This window comes from Protomyctophum bolini (genome assembly GCF_963924005.1).
Source record: "Protomyctophum bolini genome assembly, chromosome: 12".
Lineage (NCBI taxonomy): Eukaryota > Metazoa > Chordata > Actinopteri > Myctophiformes > Myctophidae > Protomyctophum > Protomyctophum bolini.
Genome location: NC_137873.1, coordinates 21,715,715 through 21,736,431, shown reverse-complemented (window position 1 = coordinate 21,736,431; position 20,717 = coordinate 21,715,715). Strand labels below are relative to the sequence as shown.

The window sequence follows — 20,717 nt, the reverse complement described above, 5'->3', positions numbered from 1 at the left end:
CAATGATACGTAACGTAAGTCTGAATATTTGCAATCATCTTTGTTGCAGCTTCTGTGCTCTGTGAGAGGAGAGGGTATCAAGGAATTGCACTTTTTTGCTTTCTCCGTTCACTTTCCTTCTATGTTCCAGAGTAATTTCTTTATTCACTGTTAGACAAGGCCTTACTGCCTTTCCAGTCACATGTACTAGTCATTCATCTTTCATGCTGATTTGACACAGGTTTTCAAAGTAGAATTGGAGAGGAATAAATAAATACATACATTTTACAGTATGTGTGTGTGTGTCTCTGATCTGCTACACTGATGAAAAATGGATTAAAGAATATTTTCAATGTTGTATTTTTCATAACCTTCATAAAAAAAAGATTTTGTGTCCCTGGCACAAATTCTTTTCAGATGGGGTCCATGGAGTGAGTGCACGTGCACACACACAAAGTCTGTGAAAACACTGACTTCAGCCTGACAGGAAAAGCATGGGCTTATGTTCACTTGAAGAACTGCCTATTCCATTTGCGTCAATTAATAACGCATCACAGTCCAAACACAGGCAGGCAGGCCTTGATCGTTGCCATAGAAACTCACATTTTCAGGATATGATTTTAATCACTGATTGTAATAATCTGTGCACACAGGTGTCTCTCTCTCTCTCACACACACGCACGCACGCACGCACGCACACACACACACACACACACACACACACACACACACACACAGTAATTTCAAAGCCTCATATATAATTGCTATTCACATGCCTTTCCCAGTTTGCGGATACCAAAACAAATGGCAAATTAGAACACAAACCTTTATTCTTATTACATACATATCAAGGCCCAAATTATCAATAAATAAGGAAGGAGACACTTGTGATAGCCCGCCTCGTGGGGGGCAGTTACCCACATAAAACAAAAGGAAAGAAATACCCCCAAAACTGGTCAATAACAAAGATTATTAAATAGGTTTAAAAGAGGTTTTACACCTGTACAACTGGATGCATCGATTCACTTTGATCGTCACTCCCTCCAGCCTATATTTACAATGAGTTAAAACAACCATGGACTGTCTCTCATCTCCTCTTATAATCGGTAGTAATTCAGTTGGATTTCATGACTAAGACGTGAGACTCCTCATTAACAAAAGACTTCATTTTCCTATGACCTGCGAGGAAAGCTCAGTGTGTGTTAAAAGGCAACTAGCCACCTTTAGTCAGGCAAAGGAGAGCAGCAAACAGGACTGTTAAGAGTATATAGGCTTTCTAATGAAATGTCAGGAGAAAGTAATACGCATAACAGTGAATGGGTTCGTAAGTTAGTCAGTGTAATTTAATTTACATGCTAAAATAGTATATTCTCAGTTACGCAATGGGACGTCCGATAAGTAAAAGCAACTTCAACTTGTACCTTTTGCATTGCAATTCGTCTTCTGTATAAGCAAGGCAGGACTGGCATACCAAGGTAATTTTCTAAGAATATAACATCTCCATTTGCGGTGTCTTTAGGTTGAGAACTTGAGACCTGTACTGCCCTTACAAAAGGACCCCCTGTCAAAATGTCACTTCATCTACCATTCGCAGGCCTACGTGATGAGATAATTAGATACAAGAGAGACACAGTTGAGGGTCAGGTTAGAAAACAGGAGTTATCTTTTCATAATATTGTCCTTGATGATATTTAGAGAATATCAGCATTGTGGATGTCAAGAAACATGGTGTTAATTTTTATGTTTTCAAAAACTCTGCAGTTTCTTCAAACTGTTGTATAGGTTTCCAGGATATAAGTGTCATATTCAGTACGTAAACCTATCTGAAGATAAAATATCCTTTAACATTCTTGGACTCTTATGCATGAAGGCAACCCAATCCTCATTTCCATTTCAAATTAAATTCCGGTTACATATTCTCACAATCATATAAGGAGTGTAATGAGGACTAGTTTCATAGTCAACTGTTCAAATTGAGTGTCAGACAAATATCTTTCCATACAAATGACATATATCCAAGTGCTTCGGTAGAGTTGAACCTCGTCTCCATCATGCATCTTCGTTTTTTTGTTACTTCTTTTTCTTTTTTTACAATGCCAAATATGTATTTTCACTTTACAGGTCTGAAAAGAACTTAAATTGACTACAGTATGTTCAAAACCTTTTAAAAATGGGCTACATCTAAACATTCTAATCCTCCCTCCCTACTTCTCTCTCTCTGTATTCACACAGTTTTCCTTTGTACTGTACATTGGCGTGGAAAGCAACAGGCCCACACATTCATACACTTGTGGAAGGGGGCTAAATCTGTGCGTTTTTCCTTTACATTAGTTTTCTTTTTTGTATACATATTGCACATTCAATTTGTAGTTCATATTCATAGGTTAAGAATAACGGTAACTAGATCTATGACGAAAAAAAACAACAACAGGATACAATGTACCAAAAAGGACTTGGGCAAACAACCACTGAATGAATACTGTAAATGTGCTTTGAAAAAACTCCACTGTATTTAATAAAAAAACAAATGCTATCTTTTGTTACTAAATATCTGGGCTAGGCTCGGTTCACTTGGAGACATCAGTATGGTACATTGGTCATGACAGGAGGAATACGTTGGCAGATGTGGTAGGTGTAGCTATACATTGATGAAACAAACAACCCTCTGGAATTAACATGGAAAAAAGTAACAGATGGAACATGGAATGAAAGGCATCCCGACGCCTGTCAGACAGTGGGCAGAGGGGCTGGTCCAGGGCAGTAAGAAACTGAACCTTTACCTTCTCAAGTCTGTAAACAAACATACACTCAAGATGAACAAACTTTGGGACACAGGTAAATGAGGGAAATGAGAGGAGCTCGTAACAAAAACGTATATGTATTAAAAAAAACATCCTATAGGCAGAGAAATATTAAAAAGGCAAAAACAAACGAACTCACTCTTAAAAACAGGACAGTGATCAAAATCCTCAGAATAATACGATAACAAACAAAAACCTAAGAAAAGCATTTAAACAAAAACACGTGTTTTGGGATGAATCTCTCATGGCTTTTGTGACACCGATTTCCTCAAGGACACTGACAACAAAATGGATTTGAAAAACGACAAACCGACTCAAACAAGACAAAAAACAACAAGAAGATACAAAAAGAAGGTCTCACCAACAAATAATCATGAAATAAAAAGAGATCCCTGCATAGAATCAAACCTGAATTTTGACCCAAAACTGCCAGAGGGCATCCCTCTTTGAGATCACAGCCACACTGACGTAATTCATACCAGGCCGTGCGGCGTGAAAAGCTGATCCACAAGCTCACAAACGCAAGCTTGCAGTTCAACTGTTTTAGGCGCACGGCACCGACTTGAGCCTTTCTCTACCAGGATATCTGCACTACAAGCAAAGTCCAGAAAGGAGACAGGAGACAGGAGGAGATGGGAGCACACGGATGTCAGTCCCAAGAAGGTCTGGTTGTGCAAAATGTGTCATGTCTTTCTTTCTTTCGAGTCACGCAGACATCCAGAGTCAGACCTCGGACGCTGCTGTCGTCATAGCAACTGAAACAGCTAAAAAACCGTTGAAGAGGAGAGCGCCACATACTGTGTCTGTATGGATCAGCTCGGCTATCGAGCTCCCTCTGCCATTTGATCTGGAACGACAGATCTCAATTGGATTCAAGTGTTTAACTACTCCCCCCCCCCCACTCATTCATCCCTTCTCTCTCTGATTGAATCTTGTGGCAGGGCAGCCGAGAGGGCGAGGTGCTTGGGTTTGTTTTGGTGTCTGTACTCTGCATGTCGGCATGTGTGTATGTAAGCGTGTTATTACCTGTATCTATGAAATCCTCTCAGTGAGAAATTCTGGTAGTGGCTTCTGTCACTATATATGTATATATGTACATATTTATATATATGTTTATATACAGCATATACCTACATGTATATATAAATATATATATATATATTTGTGTGTACGGACGTATGTCAGTGTGTGTTGGTGTGCTATTTGCCACCGTACATCCTCTCAATGTCTTCCAGGTAATGTGACTTGAGCTCCTTGCGTTTCAGTTTGAATGCGTCGGTGACGAGGCCGGTCTCCGGAGTCCAGGCCTCAGCGCTCAGACGGATCTTCTTGGGGATCTCAAAGCGCTCCAGTTGACCTGGAAGGGCGGGACAGTGTCACACACATTAGAAAGACATGATAACAGCACAAATGCTGCTGTTCTCTAGGAGTACTTATACTTAATCAGTGGTGGAATGGAAGAAGTTCAAAAGGTTCAGGAAAATAGCAAAAACAGCAGATGCCTCTATACAAGCTTACAATGTGTCACATCGTGATTCGACGCGTTGTAAGATTGTAGATCTGCTATTGAAAATGTTTCAGCCTCTTTCTGGATTAGTTAGTTTTAGTTCGTTTTGTAAACACACAATACAGTTTCAGTTATCGTATTGTAAAGCCTCGTTTTTGTTTCTGTTTCAGTCAAGTAATTTATTTTTCAATTATTCTATTTGAATTGATTCTATTTAAATTCTATATCCATTTTCGTTATATTGTAGTTTTAGTTAACTATAATAACCCTGCTTTCATACTGTATGCTCCCTAATAGTCCCTATACCTACTTCATCTGCTTTCTGTCTCAACTCCTACCTGTGACGGCAGCCTCTGTGATGATGCGGAGGACCTCCCTCTCTACCTCCGGGTTGTTGCAGATCTCCTCCAGGGAACCCTTCACATGCTTCTGCTCCGCCAGGGCCATCAGCTGCTTGTGGTTCGGCACCACAAAGCTTATCACGTACGACTGGTCACTAGAAAATAGAAAGAATGATGGCTTAGTGCAGTGTTTCTCAAACTTTTACATTTCAAGGTCTCCGCTCAACTCTGACAGTATACAAATGGAACCAAATGGACCTGTTGGCGTTCATTTGGTATATTTTCAGAGTTACAGACTTGCATGGGTCAATTTAGACCCCCTAAAGGAACCCACAGACTCCATGGAATCCACTTTGAGAACCACTGACTTAGTGCTTGTTTGTGTCCAAGTAAAAAGGGTTTTCACTTCATTAGCATCTGGGAGAAAAGACACCGAGAAATAGAATGCGACACAGCGGAAATGTCTCGCACAGAGTGACACAAACAAGCATGTAATTTGTGATGAGCGGTGCCCAGCATAATTTAATTAGGTTGTATGTATATAATACAAATGATCTGAAACAGTTACAAAGTAATGCCTTTTTCAATACATCTAGATCCATGTTAAAATTGTATGTACCCTCTCAGCTACAAGGATGTCCATCAGTTATTTTGTATTGTGGTAGCATTTGAACAACAGCGGTTTATGCACAGTTGAAAAGTGAAACTGATTTATGATTATGATGTTTTATGAGAGAAAGTGTGAATGAGCGATGAAGTAGGGTAGAAAGGGAACATCAGTTTGTTACCTGATGGCATAGGCACAGATGTTGTCTATAAGCGAGCAGTTCTTCAGCACAGCCTCTACCTTTCCCAAAGAGACATATTCTCCTGCCTGCAGTTTCACCAGGTCTTTCTTACGATCTGCAGGGGGAGGGCACAGAGTTGTGACCAAGTCACTGCTATACAAGTCACAAGTATCGTACGTCTTTGTACTTTGTGTATATGGAGGAGAAAGTCAAAAGTCCCTCTTAATCAAGTCTGAAGTATCCGCCTTCAAAATTGTGAATTGTCAAGTCAAGTCTCGAGTTTACAACCCTGGTTAACATGCACACACAAACACAGCTTTTTGTTTTTCCAGTACCCTTACCAATGATCTTGACGCAGCCGTCCGGGTGGACCTCACCGATATCTCCCGTGCAGAACCACCGCTGGCCGTTCTCGTCCAAGAAGAAGTCTTCGCGGTTCTTGGCGTCATTCTTGTAATAACCCATAGTCACATTGGGCCCGCCAATCAGAATCTCCCCCCGTGGGTTGGGCTTATCTGTACTGTAGTAACCTCCTGGAGGAACACCAGGCTTTATATTAATAAGAGCGAGCAAAGAAGGCAGAAGTACATATTGCCTTTGTTCTTTCCAATCCTTTGTTCTTTCCAATCCAACTCACCCTCTTCCCAGTCCTTTAGTGTGATTTCCGAGCAAACGAGAGGAGCCCCCACACGTCCTGTGCTGTAGTCACACACTGAAACACACAAACACGTGCATGACCATTAGCATGCTTAACTAAGAATTAAATAATTCATCCTAAAACCCCTACCTCACCCACCAACCCCCCAAAAGCAAGGCATATTACGATAACAGCATGGCCTCCCTGTCCATTATTGAAGGCATGGGGAGAGAGTATGTCTTTTAGCTATCCATTCATGTAGTTCCACGTACAATGGAAAAGGCTGGCTGCAGTGTACGCATGTCAACTTATGTGTGGATGATCCATGTCTCAGTTGGCCAAGTGGAAATAGCAATCTTTACAAATACCTCACCTATATGAACAGGTGAGCTGGCCGTAACAAAGTGATTCACCAAGAACAATGTTTTTTTGTAACCAAGAGATTCACTCAAAAACAACATACAAATAATACATGCACTATGCTGATATAGATGTTATACTATACACGTATTTTCTAACTCTAGACATGTATACCTTCACAAAAATCACTATGAGCATTATTCAGCCAGATGGTACAGACCAACCCCCTGTGGCTCACGGTCTAATAGAAGACTTTCACACTCTTGATGAGTTTCACTTCACCAGGCATTTCCTGGATGTGTAGGACTGTTAATGCTGTGTTCTGCTTATGGCCAGAGATGCTTACTGTATGTTTCTTGATGTCATGCACATGTGATTGTTCTACTACTGAGGGGACAGACAAACCCTTTTCTAACTAAGTGGGGTCCCGGGGATCCACAGGGGTCCGTGGGCGGGTTCCAGGTTCAACCTCGACAATCAAGTATTTAAAACGTCCTGCCTCCTCCCCTCTACTAAAGCAACGTGTTCCCTTACTCTCGCTGATGGAGCCCGCTCCGCAGGTCTCCGTGAGGCCGTAACCTTGGCCCACAGGGCAGCAGAGGCAGATGTTCATGAAGCGCTGGGTGGCGGCGGAGAGAGGAGCACCACCAGACAGCAGCACACGCGTCTTTCCTCCCAACAGTGAACGCACCCGTTTAAACACCAGGCTGCAATGGAGAAAAAAAACAGAAACAAAGTTAAATAAAATAAACTATGAGAAAATGAGTATATCACCCAGCTTTAGCTTTTCATGAAAATAAAAAGGATCTTTAACGAAATAACCACCCGATACTGAACTTAAATATTTGAACATGCACAAACATATAGGTACATAGCTCAGAGCGGGATTATAAATTGGCCTCAAGTTAAACAGAAACGCAGTGCAGTTGCCAGAGATATGGGACAAGAAAGAATAAATAACCGTGGGCGCATCCATGTGCACATCGCGTGCACGTCAGAAAAACTTAGACAAACTTAGAAAAAATAAGATTTTCTTTTAAATAACACAACTTTACGTCTTGGGACAGGTAGGGTATGCTGCTTAAAATGTAACCTGACGTTCCTGGCACAGATTATGTTAAAAATGGTCAAATCTTACAGTCAGGGGTTGTTTAAGGCGCTTGTTTAAGGCATGAACTGTAGTGTACAGGCACCATTACCTGTCACAGAGTGGAGTGCTGTATCCCTTGGAGATCTGCTCCATCTTGTAGTTGTAGGCCAACACAAAGAGTGTCCTCTGGAAGCTGCTCATCTCCTCCACTTTGGTCATCACATTCTTATAGATACGGTCCATGATCTCCTACGCAGGAGGAGTCCCATGGGTCAAAGGAAATAAGCTACGTAAACGGCATACTCTGTGTTTATTTGATCTATTTTCTTTTGTTAACAATGCCGAGCTCAAAGTTAGGCCGACGTTGCTTACTGTGGTGGACAATGGATAGTTCGATAACTGTCCCAGAATTAACTACAGAACTTAATCCCACCTGTAAAGGGCTGTCCACACCAAGAATGATAGTATAAAGATAAATATAAATATGTAATTTAAATTGTTGGCGGATGGCAGAGTCATAACTAGAAGGACAATAACAAGTGGTGAATGACATGGTTGGGATCCCTTTCAGAGCGACTTGATGAACGACAGCAACAGAGCCAGCCACATCATTGTTATACGACAGCCCTTAGTCCCTTAATAGCCCTTAAAAGGCAGATGTGATAAGAAACATACCGGCACGGCTGCCATGAGAGTAGGTTTCAGCACGCTGGTATCTCCTTTACTGCCTTTCTTTATCTTGGTCGACTGATGAATGGAAAAAAACAAAAAAAAGAACAATGAGACAGAGAAAAGGTGTCAACCTCAATAATAGATGATCTCTGATTGTAATGCGAGAGAGAGGAGAGAGAGCTTTAACTGCATTACTTCAACAGATAATTAATTAGGTACATGATGTGTGTGCGTGTGTGTGAATGTGTGCGTGGCAGCACTCACCTGGTCGGCTAGCGTCTGTGGTGAGGAGTAGCCAATGCAGCACCCATGAGAGATACACACCAATTCAGCACTAAGCTCCAGAACATGAGCCAGGGGCAGGTAGCCAATGTAGGTGTCCGTTTCACTGCCGGTGCAGAAATAATGACTGGTTAAAATAGCCATAATGGATACCGTGAAGCTTAAGTACCATAACCATATAGCATGACCTGAACCGCTCCGGACACTCACACAGCCTGCAGTGTATTTCCATTTGGGTCCGGCCTTTTGAGGGCACATGGGAGTTGAAAATGGTGCCAATTTTGATCCCACTCAGCGGAGGTTGTTTGGGTGGTGAACTAGAACTAAATGGTGAGGTCTGTGTAAAGTTTGACAATCCTTACAGCTGTGCCGGAAAAGACAACAACGTGTGTGGTTGTGCTATACAGATTTTTATTTGCGGCCCGTTTGTTACTTTGTTTTGAAATTTGTACATTTTGCATCTGTGAGGATGTGTTTAATCGCTGGGGGTTGAAATCTTATTTGCCAGCACTGCTGACTGTTGAGATTCCACGAAGCACAGAGAACACACTAACCACCTACAAAACTACTACAAACACTTAAGGCCGACAAATCGATCGTTGCGAGTCACCATAAATGACAAGTTCTCCCATGTATAACTGTAGGAGTAGAGTGGATTAAAGTGTGTATTTGCTCTGGCAGTGTACAGAACCACAAATGGTCCCAGCAGTTCCTTTAACTGTACACACTCATAAATAATACAGCACGGTAGTGCAGTGTAGGTATGCTATATCAAAACGCCGTTTAAGAGATGCCATGGGTCAGAGATTAATATGAATGTAGGAAAATATATCATCCATTCATCCTAAAAACACCATGTGCACAGTTTGTGAATATAGCCACACAAAATCCCCATGCAGTGTTCAGGTGAAGCTGCAGTACAGTTACAGTATATGCGTGTGACTGCCCTAGTGTGTACAGTACAGTACAGTACAGTATATGCGTGTGAATGCCCTAGTGTGGTGATATTTGGCCAAATGGAAAGTGATCTTCATAAATACTAACAAAATAAGTGCTTCAGCTTCACAAGAACAATGTTAGTTTACACAAAAAACTACGACCCAACTTTAGTTTCACTTTCACATAAGCAGAATTTCATGGCCAAAGTTTAGCTGAGATGGCCACTCAGCCAACGAGTTCCACCTGGGGAAATGCTTGGTGATTAACAAACATATGAGGGGCAAGTGCAATGTGGGTTATAGATTCAATATGTTTGGGAAGTGCAATAATGTGGAGTTCTATTGTTGAGGTTTGATTGAATGTCTAACAATTGCCTGTGATGTGTTTCAGTGAGGATTGGGCTGGACCATGTCAGGATAGCGGGGGGTTAAGATGTGCTGTTGGGATTGCTTATTTATGTTGTAGTGTTGAAGGACTTATTATATAACTTGTATAGTTCATGTAGTTCACAGAAACTTAACATTTGTATGGTTTAAGGTTATTGTATTTATGTATTTATTGTATGCTTATTTATGGTATGTTACTATGTTCTCATTTGAAGACACCCCTGTAAATGGGATAGTCCATTATCATTATCTCCAGCTGGGTATAAAAGGCTGCCATTTTGCCAGTGAACTGAAGTCTGTGCTGGGAGTAGAGAGCTTCCAGTATTTATTATGCCGGTTTGTAGTGCTCATTTGGTGAATAAATCTACCATTGGTTAACCTTTACCAATGCCTCTGTACTGTTTCTCCAGCCACTAACACGGTCAATCTTACACTATGACTTAAACAATGTAGGCTAAACACTTTGGAATTACGTTAAACATGGTATATCCTCCGTGGCGGCGTCATTAGGTGAGTACTAGTTAATTAATTGTTAAGTTTCATAGTATCATTCATCATCAACAACAGGCTGTTGTTGATGCCCCCCAAAATGAACAGGTTACAGCCTACAGGATTCTCATTCTGTTACTGTCACTGCCTGCAAGGATGGCCGCCGTGCCATTTCTTATAAACTATCTAATTCATATGTGGGTCGTCGTGGGTCCACGTGCAGTTATTGTTGTTGTTCATGCGCCACGATGCGTGGCGTGGAGAGGGCATCAGAGCGCAGAGCAACAGCCTAGTAATAGTATGGCATATTGTCTGTACTCTCTGCACTCTCTTTCTGTCCAGTCCATACGTGTATAGGCTGGCGATTGTGGCGAATTATATTCGTTAATAAAGAGAGAGCTGTAAAGGGGATATTGTCTATGGTCAGTTCATGGTGTGTATCATTCTCGTTTTTAACCGGGCCGTGATAATGCGGCGCAATGACGGTAGGCAGTAGCCCTAATACAATGTAATCAACTTGCGCAAGCATTCAAAATGGGTATGCTTTTGTGTATTTTCTACTTGGCTGTGTATGCTGTTCATGCTTTGAAGTCTGATTAATACACACTGACAAATACAAAACGAAAAATTTAAATAATTATGAATTATTAAAATGATGATGTCATGAACGGGGCCTCCTGATCCTTAACCCATTCTGACCGGGCACCCATTTTGGTGTTAGCACTATGTTATGCTTTAGCTATTGAAAAATAGCAGATGTACAAGCTCATAGCGCGCCACCGAGTGGCGCGCTACGAGCTTGTAGGTCTGCTATTTTTGAAAAATCGAAGAACGACTGACATTTTTAGAATCTGATCTCAGGTCAGAATGTGTTAATCAGACCAGTGTGTGTCCAGTGGAAACCTCGTATGAATCTGATCTCAGGTCAGAATGGGTTAAGGCCGCCCCTGTGTAATATCAATATATATATAAGGGAGGCAGGTGGCCTGAGAAATTAATTCATAAGGCATCGGCGTACTTGAGATTGGGGATGCGCTCAGCCATGCCGGTGATCCCAGCGATGATGTTGCTGTGGGAGATCATGACGCCCTTGGGGACGCCTGTAGAGCCGCTGGTGTACATGATGACAGCGATGTCAGAGGGCGCTGGGTGTGTGCGAGGCACTGCCACTGAACAGGACGACAAGGAGTACGGTTAGAGAGGAAAATATAGTCTACACACCAGGCATCTTTTTCAGCTCCAGATCCAAAATAATATGAATTATTACTATGAATTAATAACCTATTTCCAAAATAGGGAATACAACAGATCTACAAACATCTTCATTTATGGAATTGTTTTGAAAAACGTTTACTGAAACTAATTAATTATAAAATATATATCTTTTTTTAAAGTCCATGTATAGGAATCTTAAAACGGAGGGTAATTACCCAAAAATTGGCCCGGCCCATTGTGAGATTCTGGTCTACACACCTGCCTGTGTGGTGTGTCTTGTTATTGTGGCGATTACCTTTCAGTGAAGCAACACCTCTACCACACTCCTGTACTGTTCTACATGTTCTACTGCTTGAGGCGCTACTTGAAAAGAAACAGAAGCGGAGCGCAAAATTAGGCCGGCCGACGTTGCTTACTGTGGTCAGGCTGGGCTCCCATCTCCTGCACAGTGTCCATGTTGTAGACCATGATGCCCCTGGGCATGTCCGGCCAGCTGGTGGGTTTCCTGTCCACCACGATGATGTGCTGCAGCCTGGGTACCTTGGCTAGGATGGCCTGGGAGATTAGATGGGGGAGTAATTACTAAATGCAAACATTGATGAGCTCTTCATCAAGTACTAATCTCTCTCTCACGCACGCATGCACGTGAATTATTGTAGCGCCACTGAATTTAATTAAATCCAATTGTAAAGAAAGCCAACTGGTGTATAGGCTTGTGCAGCATGGCTAGATTGTCTAGCCGTATTGATATGACATGCTAAACAGTCAGTGGGGCCTGTAGGGAGCAGCGGGGTGTGTGTGCATACAGACACAGGTGCGTGCCGTGTACCTTGAGTCGGCCCTGCAGCAGGTCTTTACTGGTGATGATGTGTGTAACCTCGGTCTCGTTCAGGCCGTGTTCGATGGCCGCCGGTCCCAGGGTGGAGTACAGCGTCACCACTGTCAGAGAACGCAAAACACAGACAGTGGAGTTGGGAGAGTCAGTCACGTCACTTGATATAGCAGTGCTTTTGAGTTAGGGCATGTGCAAGTCTGAACTCTGAATCATGGGTCACGGCTCTGCCTGTGTGTGTGTGTGTGTGTGTGTGTGTACACTTATGGCCACAACTTACGTGGGAAGTTGTACATGAAGCAGGCCTGTGCTGTTATCATCCATTCTGCCCTGGTTTCACAGAAGATCGCGATGTTACACTGTGCTTTCTGTCCGAGAGCTGCCAGTCCACTGCCAAAGCACATGGCTGCCTGGTAGGCGTCCTCATACGACAGCCAGTTATATTCGCCCAGAATTACCTAAACACACATTAAGTCAGGTTTTCAAATGGACTGTTGTATGATAAGAATCACACTTGTGTAAAAAGTGAGGGGCGCTCTTATCACATTCCGTGCTCAGCCAATCAAATCATCACATTCCGTGCTACAAACACGTTTCGTGCTCAAATGGACATACACACAAAGCTGTGCATAGGAGGGGCCCCTCAAACATAGCACATCTACAAGCTGAGTGTGTAGAGCTGGTATTTTTCCCATGCAACACCAACATACAAGGTGTATAGAGTAAACTAAGCATTAATAGGCCTACTTTAGGCTATTTTTGAGAAATGTCCCCTATCATGCCAGGGTTATTTAGACAATTATTGTCTGGTGATCATAATGTTGCAGTGCATTTTCCCACCCACATGTCTAACATCACAGTCGCTAGAATAACCTTCGAATGGTGTGCACTGCCATGAATGGTAATATTCTATGCCAGACCATATTTCTGCACTAGAATATTATATGAAAAGAGGGGGAAGATCATCAAGGCCATTTAATACAACACCGGGTGACGCATAGCCCTTGACTGTTGATGGTAGCACAGGAATTAATTATAAGCTTCAGTGCTCCAAGTCTGGCTTATTATACCATTTCAACAATAATAACACTGCTAATATCCAGTCAGCCAGCGCCCTCTGGGGAACCTTTGCTGATACTGCAGGCTGGGTTGAAGAGGCTTGCAGTGGGAAACAAGCCCACAAGAGCAGTAAAACTGCACTCTTGAGTTTGCTCCGCCAGACGGACACCCACATTCCTCACACTAACCACAACCTCTCAGACACTAACCCCACTTCCTGTAATTCCGCTGACTGACATTATCAAGGCTGACTGGGCAATGGGCAGTGTGAGGGACAAGGCTATGTCAAGAGTCTTCAAAACTTTCAACCTGGTGTCTACATTTGTGCAGGTCATTATAGTTGAAAGTCTTAATGAGTTTATAAAGGCAACCACGGGGTAGGAATGGATCAGTGGTTCTCAATCTTTTTTTATCTCTGGAGACTGGACCACTAGCATACAGTATATCAGTTAAATAATATGTTAAGGGCTTGATTTAATTTACCTCAAAAGTAACAGTCCTTAACAACCATTTATTAATTTCAAGCTTTCCCCAAAAAACCACGCCCATAAAACCCCTGGCTTAAAGTGATTAAACAAACATCTGGGGCTTAGGTATGAAGTGTGCACCAGCGACAGCGCGAGTCGAGACCATATCTCCACTGACGTGTCTTACCTTCTTGAAGATCTTGCCGTTGGGCTGGGGCTCATCCTCCTCGCTCAGCACCTGCCTGGTGCCCAGACAGTCCCTCTCGGGGAACCTCCTTGCGGCGTACTCAAACACTTTGTCCAGGGTGTCCACGCCGGGGCGCATCCATGCCGCCAGCTTCTGCTGGCTGTTGACGGCCCTGTAGGGCCCCGCCGGGAGCCGGCTGATAGAGCGTGCCTTGAGCCGCCGCGACCGCTCCAGGTTGGCGCCTGCGCCAGTGAAGAAGTACCACGGAAGGAAGGTGATGACGGAGTACACCCAGACCACAGAGCGGAACACCTGCAGCAGCAGAGGGTTCATGTCCTCCTTCAGCCTCATGTTTACTCCAAGGTCACAGCAGGAGAGCCAGGGGTCTGAGGTGAAGGTGGAGCAAGGAGGCGTGCAGGGACAGCGCTTGGGGGGTGTTCCAGCGACAACAACTCGCCCGCCGCTCGCTCTGCTCACTGGGTCTCTCGACTTATTGTGAGGCCCAGGAGGTTGTCACTGGCTGGTGGTCTTTGTAGAGTAGCCCTGCAATCTGGAGACACAGAAATACAACCTGCATTGAAGCTTAGGTTTTTTGGTATGTTTGAGAACAGAGTAATGACAGCTGATTGAGCCTTGACATGCACACACTCGCTCACACGGACAAACACAAAAACAAAGACACAGACAGACAGACAGACAGACACACACACACACACACACACACACACACACACACACGCACGCATGCAGATAAATCAATGATTGCTTGCTTGGGGACAAGGCCTATCCTTAGCTTGTTCCTTGATCAGCATTATTTCTCTCCCGTCCCTCTGGGCCAAGGGCACAAACACAAGATGCCAGCCTTGGGGGTGTGGGGATTGTAATTAAGAAATTCAGTGTTGCAGAGGAAGAACAGCACTAAATGTCATTTTCTTCAAGGAGGTTTAAAGAAAATATTGCCCCAATACCTATTTTGCCGTAAATGCTTCCGTTCCACCACAGCCACAGGTTAGCAAGTCTACCATAATCTTATCTAGGAGAAAAATGTGCAGGCGCAGCATCAACACCATGTGTGTTTGACTGAGTCACACTCCCGGGATGTACTGCTGTACCGAGTAAAGGCCTTTGAGTGAGTAGAGGTCTGACAGGGTTTCACTCAGCCAGCTGATAGGAAGTTATTTCTGGGCTATCAATGCAGGAAGTTATTTCTGTGCTATCAATGCAGGTCAGAGTGTAACTAGGTGTATCCCCACTAGCCAGGCCCAGTGAACCTGAGCAAACTTGGTGATACATTCCACAGCTGAATGGGGGAGGTCTGCAGACTCTGTACGGGCAGGCCAAGAGAATAGTAACCCAGCGACCAATCATGACAGTGTTAGAAGTGACCCTTCCCCCAGGAATCTAGCACTGACTGATGAGACTGAGCGCTACGCCCTTCTACTAGCCTCTACTAGCCTCCAAGCTGCATTGCACAGCAGTTATTATGATGATGTACCCTTTGGGTATCTATTGCCTAGGATTACTGATTGTATTACAATAATATTAATTAAAATGTCTACTGTACGCATTTTAAATTAAATTCAAATTAATTCACTATATGTTGTACTACAGTTCTACAGACAGAAGATATGCATGACTTAAAATAAAGGGTCCGGTATAACACAAGACATTTCAGTATTTTAACCACTCACGTCCTAATTTCATACATCATTGTGCGATGGTGTCACACAATCTACGAGCTCACAGCATGTCTCGAAGCGACATGCTTATTGACAGCTTATTGATCTGCTATTTTCACTATTTTTGGCCACTTCCAGCTATAATGACATGCCCAAAGTGGGTTAACTTCAACCATTAGTACCATTCAACCATTAATTAGGATTATCTGTGGTTAAATAAATAGAGTGCTATACTAAAAATGAACTGCTGTCAGACCCATTGCCCAGACATTGTGAGTGCCAACAGGGTTAACCTGCGCTGCACCACTCCCTGCAAAGTGCAAACTAGCAAGAACCTATCATCAGTCTAGACTCCAGTCTAGAGTCTAGACTGATGATAGGTTATTTTAGTTTACCGTCTACTCTATACTAGACTCTGAGTAGTAATAGAATATCCAATAACTCAATTTCTATACCGAAGTCACTTCACACATTCAATGATTAGTTGGTTGTGTTCCATTTGATATCCTTCTCCTATCACAGCATATTTCACAGATCTTGCTGCTGTGTTTGCACATTGTTGTACTACGCCCAGCAGGTACAGGAGTTTTTTGTCATTAGTCATGTTTTTTAAACTCTCCTTGGGTGATAGTAATCTGTGTGAAGTATATGTCTCTCTTTCTCACACAGATCGAACACAGTCACACATAACAAAGCGTTGCCTAACAACAGCAATTTGCGCTTCAACTTTATACATAGTAGATACTTCCTCAAATCACAGCATGGTTGTGTTCATCCTATGCTATCTTAACATTATGTATGTCTTGTTTGTCATGTCTATAAAAACCTATATAAAAACCAATATACGATTATATTATTTATTGTTAGTTTTCTTTGGAGTGGAGGGGGCATAGGCATACTATCAGCACTCTACAGCTTCTGACTGCATTTACATTAAGAAGGAAACCATTATGAAGTCATAATAACACAAATGCTTGTAATAATAGTGAAACTACCAGAAACATTATTTCGGTACAGTCCAAATATACAGTATTTAACCACTTAAGCCCCCTGATCAACAAGCTCTTAAATGTTTGACTATTTTTGACAATATGTGGTTAATATTATTTCACTACCAAATCTAAATTATACTCACATATTTCAAAAACTGATGTTTTAAATTACTAATTTATGGTCTTTGAATTTCTAATTTTGTCACAGAACACTGAGTCAGTGGAAATAAAAATATATCAGACTGTACAACTTCAAAGCAACCTAAACACAGTCTGTCTTGTGTACTTGGGGTCATGTGAGCAAAACATGATGCCATGTTTGTCTTGCCGTGTCCAATATTTGCAACATTAAAATGGTTTGCTTGTGCCTTTCACATCAATAATTCGATACATTTCCCTGAGTATCGAAGCACATTTCTGCCTACTGTTAGCATTGAGTCTAACAACACTACAGTGCTGAACACCTACAAAGAATAGGATTATAAAGGAGAAATTATTTTGGGGCTTTTCCTGCCCGACACTTACTCTCTACTCTACTTACACTCTCAGGCTCAGGCTCAGCCTTAGGTTGTGACCAGGCTTTTCTCTTCACAGATGATTAAGGCTGGGACTGAGGCTAAGTTACAGTAAGAGTACCACAGACGAAAAACAGTCTAAGTCCAAGTTCTGACCCCTCCACAAAAAGGCCTCGTTGTCCTGACCCCTTATCTATCATTTATACATTATGGATAAATATTGTGGACTTAGACTGTTTTTCCTCTGTGGCATTCTGAGCAGAACATTGGTACACCAATAGAGAGACATGGAGAGTCTCTCCATCCATTCGGCTCACAGGAGGCACAGCTAAATCATACAGACCATTACAGAACATTTGCTCAAAGACATGATGGTACCAGAAGTCATCATCATCAATAATTATATTTATGATTAGAATAATAAGATAAACTAATTGGGATTATCATTTTAGGCATAACCATGCAGCACTAATACATAATAAGCTTCTGTAAAGAAGCTTATTAAATAATAGAAGCTAGTAGCATGCATGACACATGATAAAGCCTTCTATAACATCTATAACCATGAGCAGATCTCACTTCTATGCTATGTAGATGTTCTCGGGGGGCCAAAACTTGCAAGTAGGTTAAGATAATTTGGGAAGTATGTTATGACAACCGGAAAAAAGGTCTTCAAATACTACTGCAATTAGATTCCCCTCCTGGGTAAGGAGTCTGCTATAAGCGACCTAAGCCAGTCTCACACATTTCCAGTCATATATGCACACACCAATAGCACGGGATCACATTTGACACATTAACCCATTTAGACCTGAACCATGTCATACCTTTAAATCCAGGAAAGCATCTGTGTCATTTTTGTTATTATATCGTTGTGTCGGGCAGACACCTCTTATCTCCATATTATTTCTGTGCTTTTTTGTAGGCTAAATTAACGCCCTACCTGAGCATACTACTGTGTCACACAAGCATCAAAAATAGCAGATCTGCAAGTTCGAAACGTGGTGCGAATTGCTATTTTGATCAACCTGCCTGTTGTCTCTCATATGGTATCAATCAGTACAGCATTGAATTGTGGACAAAATATTATCCAACAATAACAAAATATACTTATGTTTTGGGCCTGCGAGGCCAAATCTCATCTTGGTCTGTGGCTCAAATGGAGAATAAATGTGGACATTGATATGAAAAAGGTTGAAAACCACTGGACTACATCTGTCATCAAGTCCAAAAGACAACCTAGACGGAGCCAAAAAGGCAGTGTACTACAGACAGTGTACTAACTAACAACATCTCACATAGTCTCACCTTGCCACCTGAGACCTGTTCTACAGGAAGGTCTGTCTAGTAGTGTACACTGTCTGGTAGTAGGATGAATGAGCACGTCCCTCTACAAAGATACGCCTGACTGAAACCTGTATTCATTAGCACATGAGGCTGCAACAGTTACTACAAGACAATGGTATTGTTCTTGTGTTATAATGCAATAATTATTGCATTGTACATTGAGAATGTTTACCTCTTCAGTTGCAGATCAGAATATGTGATAAATAATAGAACAGCTGATAATACATCATGTGGTTGGTGACGTACAGACTAGTAAGTTAATAACCCATATATTACCATGGGACTGTTGTTGTGTTATAATATGTACTCTGTCAACATCCATTCACCCTGCATGGCCAGCTTTAAAGATCAACATTCATTGCTTTCTCTAAGGAGACGCCATATCTCAAAGAAGTAGATAATAATTTCCAACCCCCACACACAGGTGTTAAATAAAGTATCACTCTATAATCGATCAACATGTGTATTCAAAACCTCCAATATGAGCAGAGGCAACATGCTATATAGTTGTATTAGTTAGTCTTTTTTTCCAGAATCTTCCTTAGCCTACTCAATAGATGAGAAGATGATCAATGGACGTTGTAGGTCACTCACATTCTCTAATCGCTAGACACACTGACTGGGCAGTTATTTGCTTGTTGTGTGTGTAACATCATCAAAGCATTTGCGAGAGATGATAGAGATCCGTTTTTTAAGTACAAGAAGCCATTTTCTCCTCCACCACATTTTGTGAATATTAGGACTAAAAGCAGCAGCCGCAGCAGCAGCAGCAGCACGCACTAGCCAGCAAATGGAGCTAGCCCACGAGCTAACCCACCCATACAGCTGTTGATTCAATGAAACATATCAATTAATCACATGAAATTACATTTCCGACAGAAGCCGGGGTCGGCGTCCTGCTAAACATGGACGATCAGCATGTTATTACGTTTGATATAACGGCGTCATATCGCATTTATAGTGAACATCTGCAGCAACAGCAGCAGCAGAAGACAATACAACACAACACATCCTCCTCACCTCTTTATCAACCGCTACGTTCAGATCCGCTGAGGAGGAGGGAAACAAACTGTATTTGTCATATTTATGACATGATGATCCTCTCATTATAATAAGCTATTCATAATAATGGCATATCTTGTTATGAATCAAACTATCAAATCTGACTTATTAAAAAAGAGAGAGAGAATGGAATTGAATGACAATAGTATTAAAAAAATCAGAGAGCATCATCACCACCACCACCACCGGGGCCCGTGCGTGTTTATCATCCCGGAAGTGACGACGGCGACGTCGAGACGGTTACGTCTGCGATTGGACGACTGGAGGTGGCGCGTGCTTGAGGCTGCTGCGACGTCAGCGGGGGTTACTCTCGGTCACACAGAGAGCGTCCGTTCAAGAGGTTCCTTCTAATGGTTAATGGTCTAATGGTTTATTATACTTCGCCGTACGAAGACGGAGTCGAGTGGTGGAAATGAGCAGATCTACTCTTGTACATCTGTTATTTTCGGCGTTCAACTTTCGAGACGCGCCATCATCGTCGACTCGTCGAGTTTTCTGGTCGGCAACCAAGCAGGGCAAAGCAGGGCAGAGCAGCAGAGCCAACGAAGCAGCTGCATCTATTCTATGGCATCACCTCACCATCGAGAGATTAGAGATGAGAGCGTCAATAATGGAAAAACGGCGCTCCCTGTTGGTGACTCGTACCTTCTCAAGAACATCTTTAATTTGACAATGGACTTTTTTTTGTCGTGACATGAGTCACTGTCAGTCGACATGATTGATTAGACATTACCCTAATTGTTTTTAAATAATAATAATAATAATATCATGGAGATTTCTCTCCAGAGTTCAAATTATTCTCCAATTTCCATAGCAATTAGGTTACCACTGTAATCACTTATATGGCCATTGGTTATCTGTTTTTGACCTAGAGAGACTCATAATTTCCGTATATTAACGAGCATATTTTATGAAATGGCCGTCCCAATCCCTGTAGCCGAGCAGATCAGGCTGTAGGCCTACACAACACTGTAGTGACTACAGTATGCCTCTAATTTAAATCTAATCTAAACGTTACTTTAGTAAACGTTTTGCTGAATATAGTCAATAAAAAGCTGGATAGTTGGTATGTATCTGAGGGCAGCAAAGAA

The 20,717-nt window shown here is 42.2% G+C and overlaps 1 protein-coding gene across 1 annotated transcript; it reads right to left on the bottom strand.

The window, feature by feature from the left end:
• Positions 1-786: 786 nt before the first annotated feature.
• On the bottom strand, positions 787-20,175 carry acsl3b (acyl-CoA synthetase long chain family member 3b). The gene is made up of 15 exons (XM_080778616.1): positions 19,585-20,175; positions 14,032-14,581; positions 12,599-12,776; positions 12,316-12,425; positions 11,903-12,041; positions 11,290-11,440; positions 8,440-8,563; positions 8,179-8,250; positions 7,613-7,752; positions 6,948-7,120; positions 6,054-6,128; positions 5,758-5,949; positions 5,417-5,531; positions 4,626-4,783; positions 787-4,137 (listed from the first exon to the last, which is right to left on the bottom strand). The coding sequence occupies exons 2-15, from the start codon at positions 14,380-14,382 to the stop codon at positions 3,980-3,982; spliced, it is 2,136 nt and encodes a 711-aa protein (XP_080634742.1). The 5' UTR covers positions 14,383-14,581; positions 19,585-20,175; the 3' UTR covers positions 787-3,979.
• Between the last annotated feature and the right edge of the window lie 542 nt (positions 20,176-20,717).

Coding starts and splice junctions, on each gene's coding strand:
- acsl3b (XM_080778616.1), bottom strand. CDS start 14,382: ATGAGGCTGAAGGAGGACATGAACCCTCTGCTGCTGCAGGTGTTCCGC. Junction 7,753..8,178: donor CTCTCATGGCAGCCGTGCCG/GTATGTTTCTTA, acceptor CCTCCTGCGTAG/GAGATCATGGACCGTATCTA. Junction 4,784..5,416: donor ATCTGTGCCTATGCCATCAG/GTAACAAACTGA, acceptor TCTATTTTCTAG/TGACCAGTCGTACGTGATAA.